The sequence below is a fragment of the Gavia stellata genome, chromosome 1, assembly GCF_030936135.1.
Source record: "Gavia stellata isolate bGavSte3 chromosome 1, bGavSte3.hap2, whole genome shotgun sequence".
NCBI lineage: Eukaryota > Metazoa > Chordata > Aves > Gaviiformes > Gaviidae > Gavia > Gavia stellata.
This window is the reverse complement of record NC_082594.1, coordinates 132,174,488-132,190,488: the sequence shown is the minus strand read 5'-3', so window position 1 is coordinate 132,190,488 and position 16,001 is coordinate 132,174,488. Positions and strand designations below refer to the sequence as shown.

Below are 16,001 nucleotides of genomic sequence, written 5' to 3'. Positions count from 1 at the left end.
TTACCTTCCAACAAGACATCTTAGAGCAAACTGCAGCTTGTCTCCTGCAAGGACCTGCAGAGCTACGTGCTGTTGCCAGACACCTTTCTAATGGACCGCGTGGCTGCGGTGATAGGAGCTTTCACCTTGATAGCCTGTACAGCCGCTCAGGGTACTGGCAGCCGGCAATCCGCAGCACTCTGCAGCCATTGCATACAGCAGAGCTGCTCGAATCTCCAGGGATTTGCGACAGAAAGTGACTTCTTCAGCAGCATCCTGCTACGCTGTCGAAAACTTTGTCCGCTCTGCCTGCAGCTCCTCTTCGGTTCCGCAAGGGTGTCATTTCCCAGCCCAGCTGAGGCTCTGGGGTGATGCGGCGGGTGCACAAAGCCGCTACGCCACCCTGCATTTTGCTTACGGATGCAGTTCTCGGAGCTGCTGTGCCAAGCATTTTCCTTCCAACCACCCTGATAGCGGCTTGCCTGGGATGGGTATGGTCGTGTCTTCCCCTCTCATGTCAGAAAGCGCCCGGCCGTGGGAAGCACTGTGTCGGCTGCCTCGCCGTGGGGTGCACACGTGGGTCACTGTGTCTGTGCCCCGTGCTTCGGTCTCTGTAGTAAGAGCCAGGCGTGGGCACATGGGCGTGGGTCTCCCTCAAAATCAGCGCTGTGGGCTCCGGGCACCTCCGCGCTGGTGGTCCCAAAGCCTCTTCCGCCGGCACCATTCCCCCTTTTGCCTGGGAAGGTTTTAACGTGCAGAGAGCAGCGCTCAGGGCAGCTGCTCCGGAGGCAGGGGAAGCCCGGCTGGCGCTCCCGTGACTCGATGGGGGGTTCAGAAAGCGGCACAGCTGCCCGGGAGGGATGACGCCAGCTTCCACCGTGTCCTGAAGCAAGCCGGGGAGCCACGGGGTGCGTCGCAATGCCCACAGGTGGAACAGGAACCGATCTTGTCCCCTTTCTCCTGCAGAAGAGCACAAAACGCTTTGGGGTGCAACATACCTCAGAGGTACTGCTTTTGGGGTGCCCTCGGCTCGGGGGTAGCCCGCCCAGGCCTCAAATGCTGTTGCAGCTTGTTGCCAGCCTCCGCCGAGCCCCCGAGCGGAGGGGGAAGCTCCCAGGTTGGCTCCCGCTCCTCCTGCTTGCCCCAGCTTCTTCCTTCCTCGTGGGGGGCCCGTCTCCCCCCACACCCCCACAGCCTGTGCCTCGCCTTCCCATTCCGCGTTCTCATTCCGCCGTTGCCGGGGGCACCGGGCAGGACAGAGGTGCGGAGGCCCGGGGCAGACATGTTGAGGCTGCCCTGCCTGGCGGGTGAGTGACCTCCACCAGGCCCCTACCACCCTCCTGGGGCCGCCTCGGGGCCGGGGGGCCGGGGCTGGAGGGGGGCCCGGAGCCCCGGCCGCTGCCACCCCTGCTCCTGCCCCCCGCCTCTGGCAAGACCACCCCGCCGGGCCCAGTGGCCGCACCGGCCTTGGCTCTGCTCGCCCGGGGGGCGGCTGGAGGCTCTGGGGGGACGGGGGCAGAGCCGGCCTGCGGAGGGGGCTGGAGGCAGGAGGGGAGGGGGCCCAGCTGAAGGCAAAGGAGGGATGGGATGGGATGGGATGGGATGGGATGGGATGGGATGGGATGGGATGGGATGGGATGGGATGGGATGGAGGGATGTCCCCACGGAGGGGCACGGGTCTCCAGCACGTGGCTCGCAGGGGTGGGCAGCGGAGCCTGTGCCATTGCGGGTGGTGCCTCCGGAGGCACCAGGCAAGGGAGGCTGGGGCTTTTGGGGGGAAAAAACCAAAAAACGAATGAAACAAAAAATCGAAACGCCCCCCCCCAATCCAAACCAAACTCACAACCCCCCCCAACTTTTAATTTTTTCCTCATTTTTCTTTTTTCTTTTTAATTTTTTCCTTTTCTTCTCTTTTTTCTTCATTCTTTTTTCTTTTCTTTTTTCTTTTTAAATTGTTTCCTTTTTACCTCTTTTTTCTTCAGTCTTTCTTCTTTTCTTTTTCCTTCTTTTCTTTTTTCTTTTTAATTTTTTTCCTTTTTTCTTTTTTCTTCATTCTTTTTTCTTTTCTTCTTTTCTTTTTCCTTATTTTCTTTTTTCTTTTTAAATTTTTTCCCTTTTTCTTTTTAATTTTTTCCTTTTTTCTTTTTTCTTCATTCTTTTTTCCTTTCTTCTTTTCTTTTTTCTTCTTAAATTTTTCCTTTTTTATCTTTTTTCTTCATTCTTTTTTCTTCTTTTATTTTTCTTTTTAAATTGTTTCCCTTTTTTCTCTTTTTTTCATTCTTTTTTCTTTTCTTCTTTTCTTCTTTTCTTTTTTCTTTTTTCTCTTATTTTCTTTTTTTTTTTTTTTTCTTTTTTTTCCCTTCTTTTTTCTTCTTTTTCTCCCTTTTGCCCTGGGGCTCCTGGTTCCCCCGGGGCCCTGAAGCAGGGGTGATGGAGGGAGACCTCAGGCCAGCTCATCCCGCCGCCCCACTCAGCACCAGCAGACAGGAGCGGGCTGCCCTGCCAGCCGCTCCTTAGTTTCCACCCACCGCTTGCCCCCATTAGGGAGGGTTAAGCGCAGCCTGCCTTCTCCCCTAGGGCTGCTGGCCTTGCTGATGTCCTCTGTTGCTCCACCGGTGCCTCCCGCTCCCGGCAGTCCCCTGTCAGACAGCGAGTACCAGCTCTTCTTTGCCAGCCTGTGGCCCCCCTGGAAGGCGGAGGTGTCCTGCCAGCTGCGCCAGGCACGCGGCTGCCTCAACCCAGCCATCCTGCAGCTGGACCAGGAGGAGAACCATGGCCGTGTCCCCGAAGGTAGGGGCATCACCCCACCTCTGGGGCAGAGGCGGGCATCGCCCCAGCTGATCGCCCCAGCTGGAGCAGTGCCGGCTGTTTCTCTGCCCCGAAATGGCACAGGATTATAGTAATGGCAGTGGGATGGGTTGTTTTGGGGTCTCTAGCCCAAAGTTCGGCTTGGAGCAGGACACTCCCAGCGCTAGAGCACCGTGGCTTTGTGCAAGGGAGTTTGGTTTTGTGGCCTCTCTGGGCACCCCTTCCAGTGCTGCACCACTTTCCTGGAGTAAAAATCTTTTCCTAATGGCCAGTCCTAACCTCCCAAGCAGGAATTTGCAGGGTTTTTCCCTCTTGTGTTGTCTGGCACCACCAAGAATTGTTTGACTTTGTCATCTTGTAGCTTTCCTTCAGGTCCTTGTGGGCTGCTGCTAACTCACCTCCCCATCTCCTCCTCACCCAGCTGAACAAGCACCGCTGCCCCAGCCTCTCTTCATGGTCACGGGCTGAAAGCCATGGCCACTTCAGTGGCCCTTCGCTCAGCTCTTCAGTTTCGCCACATCTCCATTGGTGGGATGGCAGGGGAAAATTAACTGGCCACAGTCTTTTCTGAAGCTCACTGAAGCTCGTCATCTCTTCCCAACAGTTCATCTTACAACCTGACCGGCTCCTTCCAGCTTGATCTGGGGTTTAACGCAGAAGCTTGGCTCACGGGCTCTCATGGGCCTTTAAGAAAGCTTGAGCTGATAAGCTGCTTTTTAAAGTGTTTAACATTTCAGGAGCCAAGAAACATCCCAGTTCAGAAAGCACCATAGCAACAGCACCCTTTAAATCTCTGCAGTCATACTTTCCCTGCACCCCTGCATCAGAGAATTTAAGTGGCATAATTATATCTGTGCAGCTGAAAAACTTGGGACTACTTCTGTTGTATTTTTCTTCAGAGGAAAAAAAATAGGAACAATTTTCTCATAAAAAAATATGTCTTTATATTTAGCTATGAACGTCAATGAACTGAATGATCAGCCAACTGTGCTTATTTGGACTGCAGCTTGAGGGCAACTATTTCTTGCTTGTTTCTGCAGCTGTGTCAGGGGAATGGCTCCCACCCCATATCACCAGACCCAGGGACGGGTCCTGGGCTCCTCCCTCGCTTGCTGGCACCTGCAATCCACGATGCCGTGGCACTAGGTGCACCCGGGGGCTGTCCCTGCTTCCTATCCTGGCGATGCCCCGCGCCCTGGCACTGCTCTTTGGCATATCCAGCCACTCTCCCACTGCTGCTGCCTTCGGAGGCTTAGCTGCCAAGAGCAGGAGCAGCTGGGAATGCCAGGAGACAGGACAATTTTGCAGGATGCCCTCTTTGCCTTCTTTTCCTCCATCCCTCAGCCCAACAGACCCGTCCGGCAGACTTTATTCCCCTCCGTGATCCCTTTCTTCCAGCTTTGGGGCTATTTTGGCACGTGTTGGGGCCAGGCTGAGAGGCCGAGCGGACATGGATCAGCATGTGCCCTCACATGTTTTGTCTCTACTGTCCTCCCAGATAAATGGCAATGCTGTCTACGTCCAAATATTCGTGAGCATTGATTGTGCCTCTTCAGGTGTGGTGCTGAGGAAAGCAGTTACCTTGTGTTTTAAACAAGGGGAGCCTACAGGTAGCCTTTCAAGGCTCTTTGTTGTGGAAGATGAGAGTCAGGAGGATGTTTCCTGATGAGCGTATGCAAATATCTTGGCTGGTTCCATCTTTTAGTGACGATGCAATTGTTAATTAATTGTGTGTTGTCGTCCCCCATGCTGGGAGCTCCTGCGGGTGGAGTTGGCCACAAAGCCCAAGGGGGGGCTTCCCTGACACCCAGCAGATGCTGTAGCTGTTTGCAGCAAACGCATGGGCAGGAGGAGCAGAGGAAAGAGGCAAAAGATCATATTGATTAAACTAAGCAGCTGGTGCTGGGAAGGGCTCCCCTGGGCAGGAAGGTCAGAGGATTGAAAGAAAGACGAGTGTTTCCATAGGGGAGATGGGCTGAGGGAAAAAAGGAGGTGGGGATCAGTGCTAAAGGATGGGGATCAGTGCTAAAGGAGGCAAGCTGCTCATCAGGCCATGCCACCAGCATTCAACAGGCTGTGGGAAAGCTGAGCCATGGTGAAAATCAGGAGAGCAGCAAAGAAAGCCCATGGGAAACTTTATCTGTGTCAAGTTTTCCTTCACTTCCTAGATGTTGGAATGAAAATGTGCTTTTTTTCTCCCCTCACCCCAAAATGAAAGGTTTCTGTATCATCATAGGAATGGTTTGTGACAGGACACAGCACGCTGTAATACTCCCAGCCTGGCCTGGTATGCGCTGCTGGGGATGCAGTCCTGGCCCGGGAGAGCCAGGCTAACGCCGAGGGTAGCAGACAGCCGGGCTTCCTCGCCTGCCCAACAGCAGCAGTGCTGCTTTGCAAGTAGTGGCTGTGTGGCAGCATAAAACGCTGCAGCTCCCAGCCCATTGCACTGGCCGCGTCCACATCCCCCATGTCCTGGAGGGGTTTCATAGGGCATCACCAAGGGACAGAGTGGGGGGTCTGGCTTGTTCCCTGCAAGCTCTTCTGGGCTGGGATCCTGGTGGATACCTGAAATTCTACTTTTGCTGGTGAATCCGTATGCTCAGCACAAGAGTAGAAGTGTGTACAGTGTAAAAGACGGTGTACAAGCAACTAACAGGAGGGCAGTGCAATGCCACTGCCAACCTCCTCCGTCTCAGCCAGCCCTTGTCCCATTTGGTCTGCGCAAAGGGCTGGCTGTGCTAGCTGGGCCATCCCACAGAGCAGAGGGAGCGCCCCAATCCTCCCAGGGTTTTTGGCTCTCCTGCACGACCTCGGCTATCCTGCGATCACTGCAGGAAGAGCTGCAGCTTTTGAGCCAGTCGGGTCGGCCGTGCTGGTCAAGACGATGGCGCACGTGTGTACGGGCACAGGCTTTGCCAACAGCAGCTCAGCCCTATGGACTTCCCTCCGTCCCCTGCACGGCTGGAATCGCTGCCAAACTATTTTACTCTGAAGAGGTTGTTTCCTCTAGTGTTGCCCGGAACATCTTTTTAACATCTGGTCGTCTTTTTAACCCATCACATCACTACTCGGCTTTTTTTTTCAAAGCCTTCAAGGACTAGTAACAGAGTCCTTCTCAGATCCTGGAAACAGGAGGTTTTGGTCTCTGTAAAAAGGAAGATAACCGTGTGAAAAAGGGCAGAAGGACAAACCGAAACCCTGGGTGGTTTGGAGGGAAAGTGCTTGTGGCACCGGGGATGGGCAGCTATAACAGCACAAGGCTGTGATCTCCACTTGGGGCAGACAGCTTTGACTTTCCCTTCAACCATGAGCCGCTCTGAAAACAGCCATCCGAGAGGTCCCTATCTCTTGTTACGCCCAGGCCAAGGGGGCAGACACCTAAACCTGCGGCCTGCCCCCATCCCACATCTCTCTCTCTCTCCCCTGTCTCCAGGGCCGGTCTGCTCCGACATCCCGGAGGCGCCGTGGTTTCAGACCTTCTGCGAGTTCACCCAGTACCGCTGCTCCAAACACCGTTTCTACAACAAGGTGGGGAGCGGGATTCGGACCTGGGAGGGGGGGAGTATCACTTGTGAGGAAGGGGTGAGGAGGAATGGAAGATAACACAGCAGGACTCATGTTTCTCCCTCTCTCCTCTGCTCAGCGAATCCCGTGTGCGAGTTTGTCTCCTCCAAAAACCCCTCTCTTCCCGATGGAGCAACCTCATGCTGTGGGCTCCTGGGCAAGGGATGAAAGCTCCCCTACGGAGGAAGGTACGGCTGCACCCAGCTGCGCTGGCTGCCCCTGCTTGCCTGCTGTTCTCCCGTAGCTACTCTTCCCCCCCTACCCCAGCAGCTTTCTGGCTGGCCTCAGAAAGGTGCCCTCAGCCCCCCCACCCTGTCCTGCTCTCTCCCCAGCTCCAGAGCAGTCTTCTCTCTCGCCCACTGATGCCCTGCTGCGCGCCAACGTGGACACTCTCCTGAAGTACTCCTACGCACTGTCAAGTCAGGAAATGCTGCCAAGGAAGCTCCCGCCGGCCACATCAGGGATGCCGAGATCCCCACAGGACAGGGGGCTGCCTGTGCCCCCGCCGACCTTGCCGGTCCCGCCGACTGCCCCTTTGCCTCCCAAGCTGGGATCCCCTTCCCGAGTAGAGCAAGCCTGGGAGCAACGCCTGCAGAACAGCGTCTGGCAGCTGATCCATGTGGCCCTCGCCTTGGATACATCCCTAGGGACCAAGGGCTCTTCTCTAGACTCCGGCAATCCAGAACCAGGGAGCACATCAAGCAGCGCCAAGGAAGGGGTGCAGGAAACGACCTCCCGTGGCAGGTGAGGGGAAGACCCATCTCCACGCCCGACAGGGTACCGCATGCCACCCGTGCAGGGCTGTCCTCACGCGTGCCGGCTGGTAGCCCCACGGCACTCATGCCCCTGCCCTGAGCGGCTGATGAGCGCAGGCAGGCTTTCTGGAGCAAGCCGTCCCATACTGAGCAGGACTGTACTCGGGGAGCCCCTCAGACACCCCCGTTCCAGCACAGAGTGAGCAGGGAGAGGGTGACCCAGCACTGCTAGCACCTGAAAATGTTACTGTCCTTATGTCCCGAGCAAAGCGCATTTAGGCTGGGCCTTAGCTGCAGGCAGGGCTTTGTCCCACGCACGTGTATCCCCACACTGTGGCCATCTGCACTGTGCAATCACCTCTGCACTCATCCTCCTCCTAATTCACGTCTCCCAGGAGTCCGGGATGACCTGCAGGAATAGCTTCCTTGCGAACACAGGTCCTTGGGACGCTGGGAGTACAGGCGTGTCTTGCTGTGCCCCTCACCTCTCTGTGTGCCACGTGAAGCAGATGTTTCTTAAAACATTCTGCCCTGAGGAGTGCTCCGAGGAGTGCTCCATCCTCACCCAGGTGGAGCAAAAGCAACCCCGGGCTAGGAAACGGAGCCGGGAGCACAGAGCCTTGCTCCTGGCTGCGCAGGACCACTACTTCTCCTCGAGCACATGCACCTCTCTGCACTCTGGATCTGTGCACCGCTCTTCCTAGGGGGGTTCTGGTTCCCCATTCTGGCTTTGAAAGCAGCCGCATGCCAGTTCAGCACAGGGCACTGCAACCAGCCAGCTTACTGCAATCCTTTTACGCTCCCTTCTTAGTTCCTCTGGCCCAGGGATGCTTGAGGAGCTCCTGAGCATCTTGAGCTCTTAGCTGATCTGCCAGGATCCATTCTCCTCTGTGCTCAGGCAGCTGGGGCCAGTGAGCCCAAACAGAAAAGACCTGCAAAAGGATCGTGTGTTTTCACTCGAATTTACTTTTTGATCCTTTAGTGCTTCGTGGTTGAGGACCGCTTGTTTTGACTGAGATGCAAAGATTATTTTGCTTGCCAAGAGCAAAAAAAGATGCTGTCTAGATGTGGTTTTCATAGAGAAATGTTGGTTTCACTCTGTTGCTGGGTAGTGATGTTCCTGTACACACAGGTTTTGTGCCTGATTGCACATCTGTGGTTTCTGTTAAAAACACTACATACTACTACAGTTGAGCCAGAGATCCCACTTCTGCATGTAAAAATGAATTGCATCGTGTTGTTAAAACTGTAAATGTTCTCTTGCAAGGCTGTAACTTATGTCATCCTCCTTCCTAATATTGTAGGAGGCTTTTACTGCCCAGCAAATTTTTCCTGGTGTTATGTACTCTAAGGCAAAATTACATTTCACTGAGGATATGTTCGTTTTCCCTGCCTCTGAAGTTGAGCCTTGCTCTGATTTAGTTCTATTTGGATTATTGAGGGACGGCTGTGACTGCTGCAGAGTTCCTCAAAGACACTAATGCTGACTGTGTGTCTGTAACCGGGCAGCCAAGCCCCATCAATCATGCTAAGCCAAGCTTAAACTCAAGCGAGGATAAAAAGGCGAGATAGACCGTGCCTGTCGGCTTTGCTGCCTGCCACATCCTGCCTCCTCTCAAAGGGACTTCAAAGCGTGACCTAAAAAAGGGGCAAAATGCTTTGAGGGATTTCCATTCCAGCAAGAGGAGCAGTGCTGGCTGGGACTGCTCGGTGTGCCCAGGTGCCATTCAGCGTCTGGTTTAACACAAGGTGCGGACGGTTGTGATGGGCACTGGACCCAGGGCTGCGTGTCTTCCCTAGGGTCTTATGTCCAGCAGGATATCCATCCCTTCTCGCTCACCCGTGCTTGTGGCAGCTGTTCTGGTGGCTCTACCAGCTTTCATGGTACCCGACGAAGGTAGCTGTGACCTTTAGAGAGAGACACGGTGGTGGTAGCAAAATAACAAGGAGAAGAATTGGCAGCACACTTTTTTGGTATTTCTGCTAGCAGTGAATCATTATAGGGGAAAAGAAGTGTCCTTATTGCATTTATTTTCTATTTTTAGTCCTTATTGTGCTTTCTTCCCCCTTGATTAAAGAGCTGTTTATTTCCTCTCTTCGGAGTTACCTAGATGCCATGATTCAGTCTTGCAGCAAGCTGAACAGAGCTCCGTAGCTCTCATGTTATAAAGCCATTTTCTGTGGCAATTTTCAGTGCCCCTTTAAAACATCCACACACTCCAGCTCTGCCTGCACCCTTCAGCGACGGGTTTCAGCAGTTGGGTATGCAGAAGGCGGCCAACCTCCCTTCCCTTCCCCGCTCTTCTGTTTGCACACGAGAACTGCATTCGCCCTTTTTCCCAGGGCTTCCCGCTGTTGTGTTGTTTGTCTGCTACGACCCCTCCACCCCTTTCAGCGTCACCGCTCTCCCAGATACAGGCCCCATCCTGTTGGTATTCGCGCACGGATGCTCGTGGTTCGCGCTGAGCCCAGCTTCCCCAGCAAGGCTGAGCCAAGCCCTCCCAGTGCCTGCACCCTCCTACTCCTGCTTTTCCCCTCTAAGTAGTTCTGTTGTGCTTACGTACTTCATCCCCAGTGGCTTTAATTTTAAGACCAGACCCTTCATTATAAATACTGTCCCCAGAAAAACACTCTGTTTGAATTATCATCACCCATAAACAATTACTTTCTCTTTTTCACCCGGGGTCTGGTGGTGCGGGATGGCACCCGTTCCCCTGATGCTTCTCGGCGGCTTTCAGGAACTAGCTGTCACTTGGGGATGATGTAGAGGTACCTTTTGGCCATTCAGTAAGGCCAGGGTGCAATTCAGTGTCCGTATTGCTACGGCGCGCGGCCGGCTGTGAAAGGGGAGTCGTGACAAGGCAGCTTGTCTTCTCGCCACCAGGCCAGAAGAAGCTCAAGTGCTCCCAGGCTTTTGAGAATCTCAGAGCAGGGACGTCTCTGTCCCGGGTGGGCAGAGGTAAGAGGCTGCAATATTGTGTGTGTCAGCAGGAGAGGTGTATTTAAGAAATATGAATCTTCCCACGTTTTGTCCACCCCGACCCTTGGGCAGGAGTTACGTTCCCATTCTCCCAATGGTTCCTGCTTTGGGTTACCTGCTGGGCTTGATCTGCCGGCTACCTAGTGTGCTGGTTTTGGCTGGGATAGAGTTAACTTGGCATGCATGCCAAGATCTCTTTTTCTTCCTAAATCTGTTAAGAATGGCTTCTTCCTTAGTGGTTTTAGTTCCCTGCAGCAACCCACCTAAATCAGAAGTTGCAAAGTGCTGGAAAGCTGCTGTTTGGTCCTTATCTTCTTTTCTGCTTGCCTCAGGTATTCACTCCACCTCGCACAGCCAGCCAGTGTCGGGGGGGTTCAGCAGCTGAAAGTTCATGGCCCAAATCCTTCTCATTACGTCGAGGGAGAGGTGGATGTTGTTAACCAGCCCCCTCGAGAGATACCGCTGAAGCAGGCTCTATGTGTGTCACTCCGTGTCTTGAGATGCTAAAGCAAGATAGGCTTTTATCTGAAGTTTTCTCCTTTTGCCTTTGAGCAATTACTGATCTTGGCCCACAGATTCTTCTTAACTATATTTGTTCACGTTCCCTTTGAAACATTGCCCCCCAGTACCTGTTAGGCTTTTTCCAGGGAGGCAGTTAGGACATTAACGTGCAGAGGTACTAAGCTGGGGAGGGATTTGCATTAGGAAATCACTTTAGACAGACTTATCAGTTTCCCTGATGCACGGGGAAACTTCCGCATGTCCGCAAACAGCTCAGCAGCGTGTCAGCGAGCGGGACCAGCAGCAATGCCATGTCGGGTCTGTGGCGTTTGCCTGTAGTGTCTCTGTGACGGGACGCAAAGCCCCAGGGCTGCCGTGAGGCAGCAGCAGTGGGAGAGTGGCTGGATATGCCAAAGAGCAGTGCCAGGGCACTGGGAATCACCGGGAGAGGAAGCAGGGACAGCCCCCAGTGCACCTAGTGCCACGGCATCGTGGACTGCAGGTGCCCGCAAGCGAGGGAGGAGCCCAGGACCCGTCCCTGGGTCCGGTGACGCGGGGTGGGAGCCGTTCCCCTGACGCTTCTCAGCTGCTTTCAGGAACTCGCTGTCACTTGGGGATAATCCAGATATATCTCACTCACCCAGAGGTGGTAAACCAAGTCATAAATTTGCAACTGTGAGGCCAGAAAGCCTCGCAGCAGAGATGGAGAGTGGAGATAGAGGAGGAAATGCATGTGACAGAGAGAGCGACAGAATTTCTTGGTAACCTCAGGCTGGTGGCATGGCTCAGTTTCCTGAGCGGGTGAGCAGAAGGTATGGGCACAGGTCATGTGCATCTGCATACACGGCCAGCAGCAGAGCGACGGAAGGTGGTGTGTAGGGATGCGAGGCTTTCTGATCTGCGTGAGCCGATCGTATCAAACACGTTCTATAAATCTAAAGTTTGCCATGCAGCAGAGGCTCCTACCCACATCTGACACTGCGTCTGTTCTGAACAAGTAGGTCATCAACACTCAGCAGATGTTTTATCGCTACTTATGAGCTACTTATGGAAGCACTCTTTTTACAAAAGGCTGGAGCCCAGTTCCCTTTCACTGGCCCTTTTGCCTGTAACCCTCTGTTCGCATCTTGTTCGGGCTGCACTTGTTGGACCAGTATGTGTGTTGGAGAAAGCAAAGGCTGTTAAACCCATTTATTAGCGGTTGCTTTCTAAGCCTCAGGTTGTTATTTATTTGCTATTTTTAAAAAAGTACAGCAAGCTGGACAGTTTTCTTCTTTTTTCTGCCTCGGTGATGGAATCACTAGAGCTATTCATATCATTTTTAATGACTGTTAATGTGCCTCTCACTTTACTGACTTGATCATCCTGGTGTGATGAAGAAGCAATCAAATCACAACGTGCCGCTGGAATAACAAGCAAGTAGTCAAACAATAGCCAATAACGACATATTTGTGCATAAATTCTTTCAGATAAGTTTGGAGAGTTTGTGAGTCTCATCAAGATGACCCAGCCAGTTTACCAAACCTTGAAGGCGAGGATCTAACTGTGCCTAAGCAGTCAAACATCCGAGTGGTGGCAGGGACTCCCTTGGGCTGTCACAGATTTATCAGCAAAGCGGACTGAAGACTTGTTCTCCTGGGCTACAACTGCTTAAGAAAGAAATTGTTGGTGTTAGGTAATCCCCACACAAAGAGCAATCCTTTACAGGAGAGAAATGCTAAGTGTGCCTTGGGGGCTGTCACTGGTTCTCCTCTCAGCAATGTCCAGCTCCCAGTCACAGAAAAATGCTGAGAGGGTTGAACTGAACAACCTTAGACAAGATTTTCAAGTGGGATGAACACAGACATTGCTGTAAATTTAAAATTTCCTGTTCTTCTTGGTATCTGAAATGGTCTGAATGTTTACAGAGGGAACAAAACCCCAGAAATAAAAAAGATCATGTGGAGCCACGGGATGGAGGAGTGGGCATAAAGGATCTTACAGGTTCTGGAAGTGGTCTCTGCAGATAGGTGGGCTTTGGCCACAGAATACCATTCGCAGCCTGTCCACAGCGCGGTACAGGATAGCGTGTTGAAGGAACATCTTCACTTGCCTCGAGGCAGGCTAGAGTAGCGTCTGCTGCGCTGTGATAAAATAAGTTTGACTGTAATGTCTTTTAAAAGTACAGGCTGGCTGAGTGGCCACTCACTAGTGTCTTTGCTCAGCTAAGTAAAGCTTCTTCAGTTTCTTGCTCTAGGTGGAAGTTTTCCAGGCCTTAGGAAATCTCATCTTCATGACCTTCCTCCAGGCTCTCCACCTCCTTTTCTATTTTTTTAAGGCTAATCTGAAGGTCTCCAAGAAATTTCAGCTATTCTTAGGAAAACTTCTCCATGCAGGTTAGCCCAGGCATGGGTTTTAAGAGCATTTTAACATAAGCAATTGCTGCTCTTATCTTTTCTTGTTTTCTGCCAGATCGAAGCTTGTTTATTTATCATTGCTTTTGTTTCCAGACACAGAGGGCAAATATTTAATGAGCATTTTTACCTCTTCTGCATCATTGCTGATAATTCACACCATCCCTGTCTAACAACAGTTCTGTACCATGTCTACAATTTCCACTGTTCCTAAAAGACGCAAAATATTCTTATTGTCCTTATCCCACTGCCCTTAAATTTTCTACCTTTAGCTTCCCATGTCGGTTTGGATAAACAGTTAATTCATTGTTACCAGTACTTTCCCCTTTCCGTCAAATACACTGGCTCAAGCAGGAGGGAGGCGTAATCAGTTACATACTCCAGACCCAAACGGGGCTGCCCCATGGTCAACACCCAGCAGACCTCTAACAGACACCTCCTTGCTGTCCACTCGGATGCTGTTGAGGGCCCCTGGGAAAGTTCCTCAAGCTGTGCTCCTCGTCCAGTCCCTCTCATGTGCTCCCGAGTGCGCACACACACCCCCCACACCCCCCTCGCCCCATAGCCTCCGTGTTGCACAGGCACGTACGGACTCTGCAGACACCCCCGTTCCTCCGTGCAGTTTGGCCAGGAGTCCAAGGTTTCTTTGGGAAAGGCTTTTTGCTATGCTTTGCAGTGGTTTTCCCCCCTTTCAGTTTTTAAGTGAAGGTCTGACTCTTCAGCTTGTGACAAGAGATAAGACTTGGCTTTCTCCACCCCTTTCTCTGTCAGCCTTTTAGACCTGAAGAAGGACGAGGCAGTGACGATCCTGTGCTATGCAATGCTGGAGGGAAACTGCCTCTCGTCGATGGTCACCCAGGCCTGGAAGGAGATGGAAGACAGTGTCTTTGGGTTCGGAGATTCGGTAAAGACGCTGATGTCCACCTTTGACCCCCACTGTGTGCAGGGCTCCCTGCAGTGCTGACCACAATGCTCCGGCAGCCAGCGCTCGTTAGCACGGTCCTTTCAGGTGCCACCTCCTGGGAGAAGCTGACCTGGGTGACCAGGGAGGCACGGCTCCAAGCCAGGGATGTGGGAGCTCCTCAGTCTCCTTGTTCCCCCCTGACCTCCCCACGGGGACATGGTTTAGTGGGCATGGTGGTGTTGGGTTGATGGTTGGACTTGATGATCTTACAAGTCTTTTCCAACCGTAGTGATTCTGTGATTCTGTGATTGTGCATCCACCCTAGGTGTGTGACAGCCTCGGGCGGCGTCACATGGACCTGTGCCCTGACTGTGCTTTCTGCTCACTGAAGAGAGAGCAGTGTCAGAACATCAAAAACCTGAACCGTGTTCGCTGCGATACAAGCAGCTTCACCAACTACATCAACCCTCAGATCTCAGCCCAGTACCAGGCTGCAGTCAACAAGGTACCGAGCATGCTGCATCTCCAGCCAGCCTCTGAGAAGGAGCCTGGACTGGGTGGTGGGGAAGGGGAGGAAGAAGCACAGCTGTCTTTATCCCACCCCTTTGCAGACCAGCTCCCCGGAAACCTTGGAGTACTATGGCATGGATGTCTTTAGAGGGCTGAGGGCAGAGTACTGGTGCAGCCGGATGGCCATCCGTGGCTGTGAGGACCCTCGTGTGACCCTCTGGCTGAAGGCAGAGTACACCACCTTCCAAGAGGGAGATGACGTGAGCCAGGTGGGTGCCCAGTGGGTGCTCCCATCCCTCCTTCTCCTCTTCTATCTCTGGCCTTCATTCCTCTCTCCCCAGATCTGCGACTCACGTGGAGTTCAGCACCCCAGCTACTGCGCGTTCAAGAGCTACCAGTGTCTGCAGCAGAGCCTCTACAACCAGAAGGTGAGAAGCAGCCCGCGCTGCCCTTCGCACAGCCTTCTCCTCCGTGGCTGGTCCCTCCACAGCCAGCCCCGAGTCCCTGCAGGACTCACTGGCCCACTGCTTGTCCCTCTGGTAGGACACACTTGGGTGTGTTTGGTGACAAATAGTGACCCGAGAACAGCTGGCACGTAATTGAGGCGGTGGGATTTGCACAGACGCTATAAGAGGTGGCAGCCAAGACACTTAATAATGTTGAGACAGAGGAGCCGTGGGGACCCTCCCACCCGTCGGGGTACCCCTGTATATCCCTGCAGGGGAGGGTCTCCACCATCTACTGGGTGCTTCCTAGGTGGTAACAAAAACCAGAAACACCAGAGAAGGACAGAGGACTAGCCCGTATCTTAGGAAACACGCAGTTCAGCTATCATCCTCTCCCTCCCGCTTCCCAGCTGGTTCTCCCCTCTCCCCTCTTGTGCCCCCATCATCCCAACCTCCAGATGCCGTCCATCCTGGGGGTCCTCTTTCCCTGGGGGAAGGCTGGGCAGTCGTATCAGCCCTATGAACTCAGGCTCTCCTTGCAGGTGTCTCGCCACGGCTGCTACAGAAACAAGACATACCAGGTGCTGAGTGAGAAGGAGGGAAAGGAGGAGGTGCGGCTCTGGCAAGAGAGGTTCCTCAGCCTCACCAAGGAGTGATGCATAGTAGTTGGGGGATGCGTGGGAAGCGCAGGGCTCTGGACCAGGCTCTCTTGGGGCTGTGGTGGGGCAGGGTGGCCTGGTTAGACTCGGACAGCTCTTCCCAGACCCGTTGATGGCCAGCCAGTTCATCACGGCCAGATCTCCCCCTCTGAGCATCTGCTCTGCACCTTCGGCAGTGGCACAGCAGGAGGGGAGCCTCACTCAACAGCGTTTCACTGTGGTGCCCACCGGAACTCCTCCTGAAAACATTTTCTCCAGCCAAAAGAGCAGCCGAGCATCGGAGAAGGCATCAACCCTGGGAATCTGGATTTAGAGCCCCCGGCCCAAGCGTCCTTGTCCGAAGTCCCCAGCCATCTCTTGCCTCCCCCCCTTGCAGGCCTGTACCAGACAGTAGTTCTCCCAAGGATGAGTCTTGTTGTATAAAGAGCCCATTCGCCCTACAAACCTGATTTGCTCCCTTCTCTCTGCTGCCGCCGCTCTGTTACACCCCTCAGTGACCCCA

The 16,001-nt window shown here is 53.4% G+C and overlaps 1 protein-coding gene across 1 annotated transcript; it reads left to right on the top strand.

Moving 5' to 3' along the window:
* The first annotated feature begins 1,261 nt into the window (after window positions 1-1,261).
* ACRBP (acrosin binding protein) lies at window positions 1,262-15,812 on the top strand. Its single transcript, XM_059825945.1, has 10 exons — window positions 1,262-1,286; window positions 2,557-2,769; window positions 6,221-6,315; window positions 6,431-6,539; window positions 6,684-7,095; window positions 13,752-13,884; window positions 14,210-14,389; window positions 14,496-14,663; window positions 14,736-14,822; window positions 15,708-15,812. The coding sequence occupies exons 1-10, from the start codon at window positions 1,262-1,264 to the stop codon at window positions 15,810-15,812; spliced, it is 1,527 nt and encodes a 508-aa protein (XP_059681928.1).
* Window positions 15,813-16,001: the final 189 nt, after the last annotated feature.

Coding starts and splice junctions, on each gene's coding strand:
- ACRBP (XM_059825945.1), top strand. CDS start 1,262: ATGTTGAGGCTGCCCTGCCTGGCGG. Junction 14,390..14,495: donor ACCAGGCTGCAGTCAACAAG/GTACCGAGCATG, acceptor ACCCCTTTGCAG/ACCAGCTCCCCGGAAACCTT. Junction 14,823..15,707: donor AGAGCCTCTACAACCAGAAG/GTGAGAAGCAGC, acceptor CTCACTCAACAG/CGTTTCACTGTGGTGCCCAC.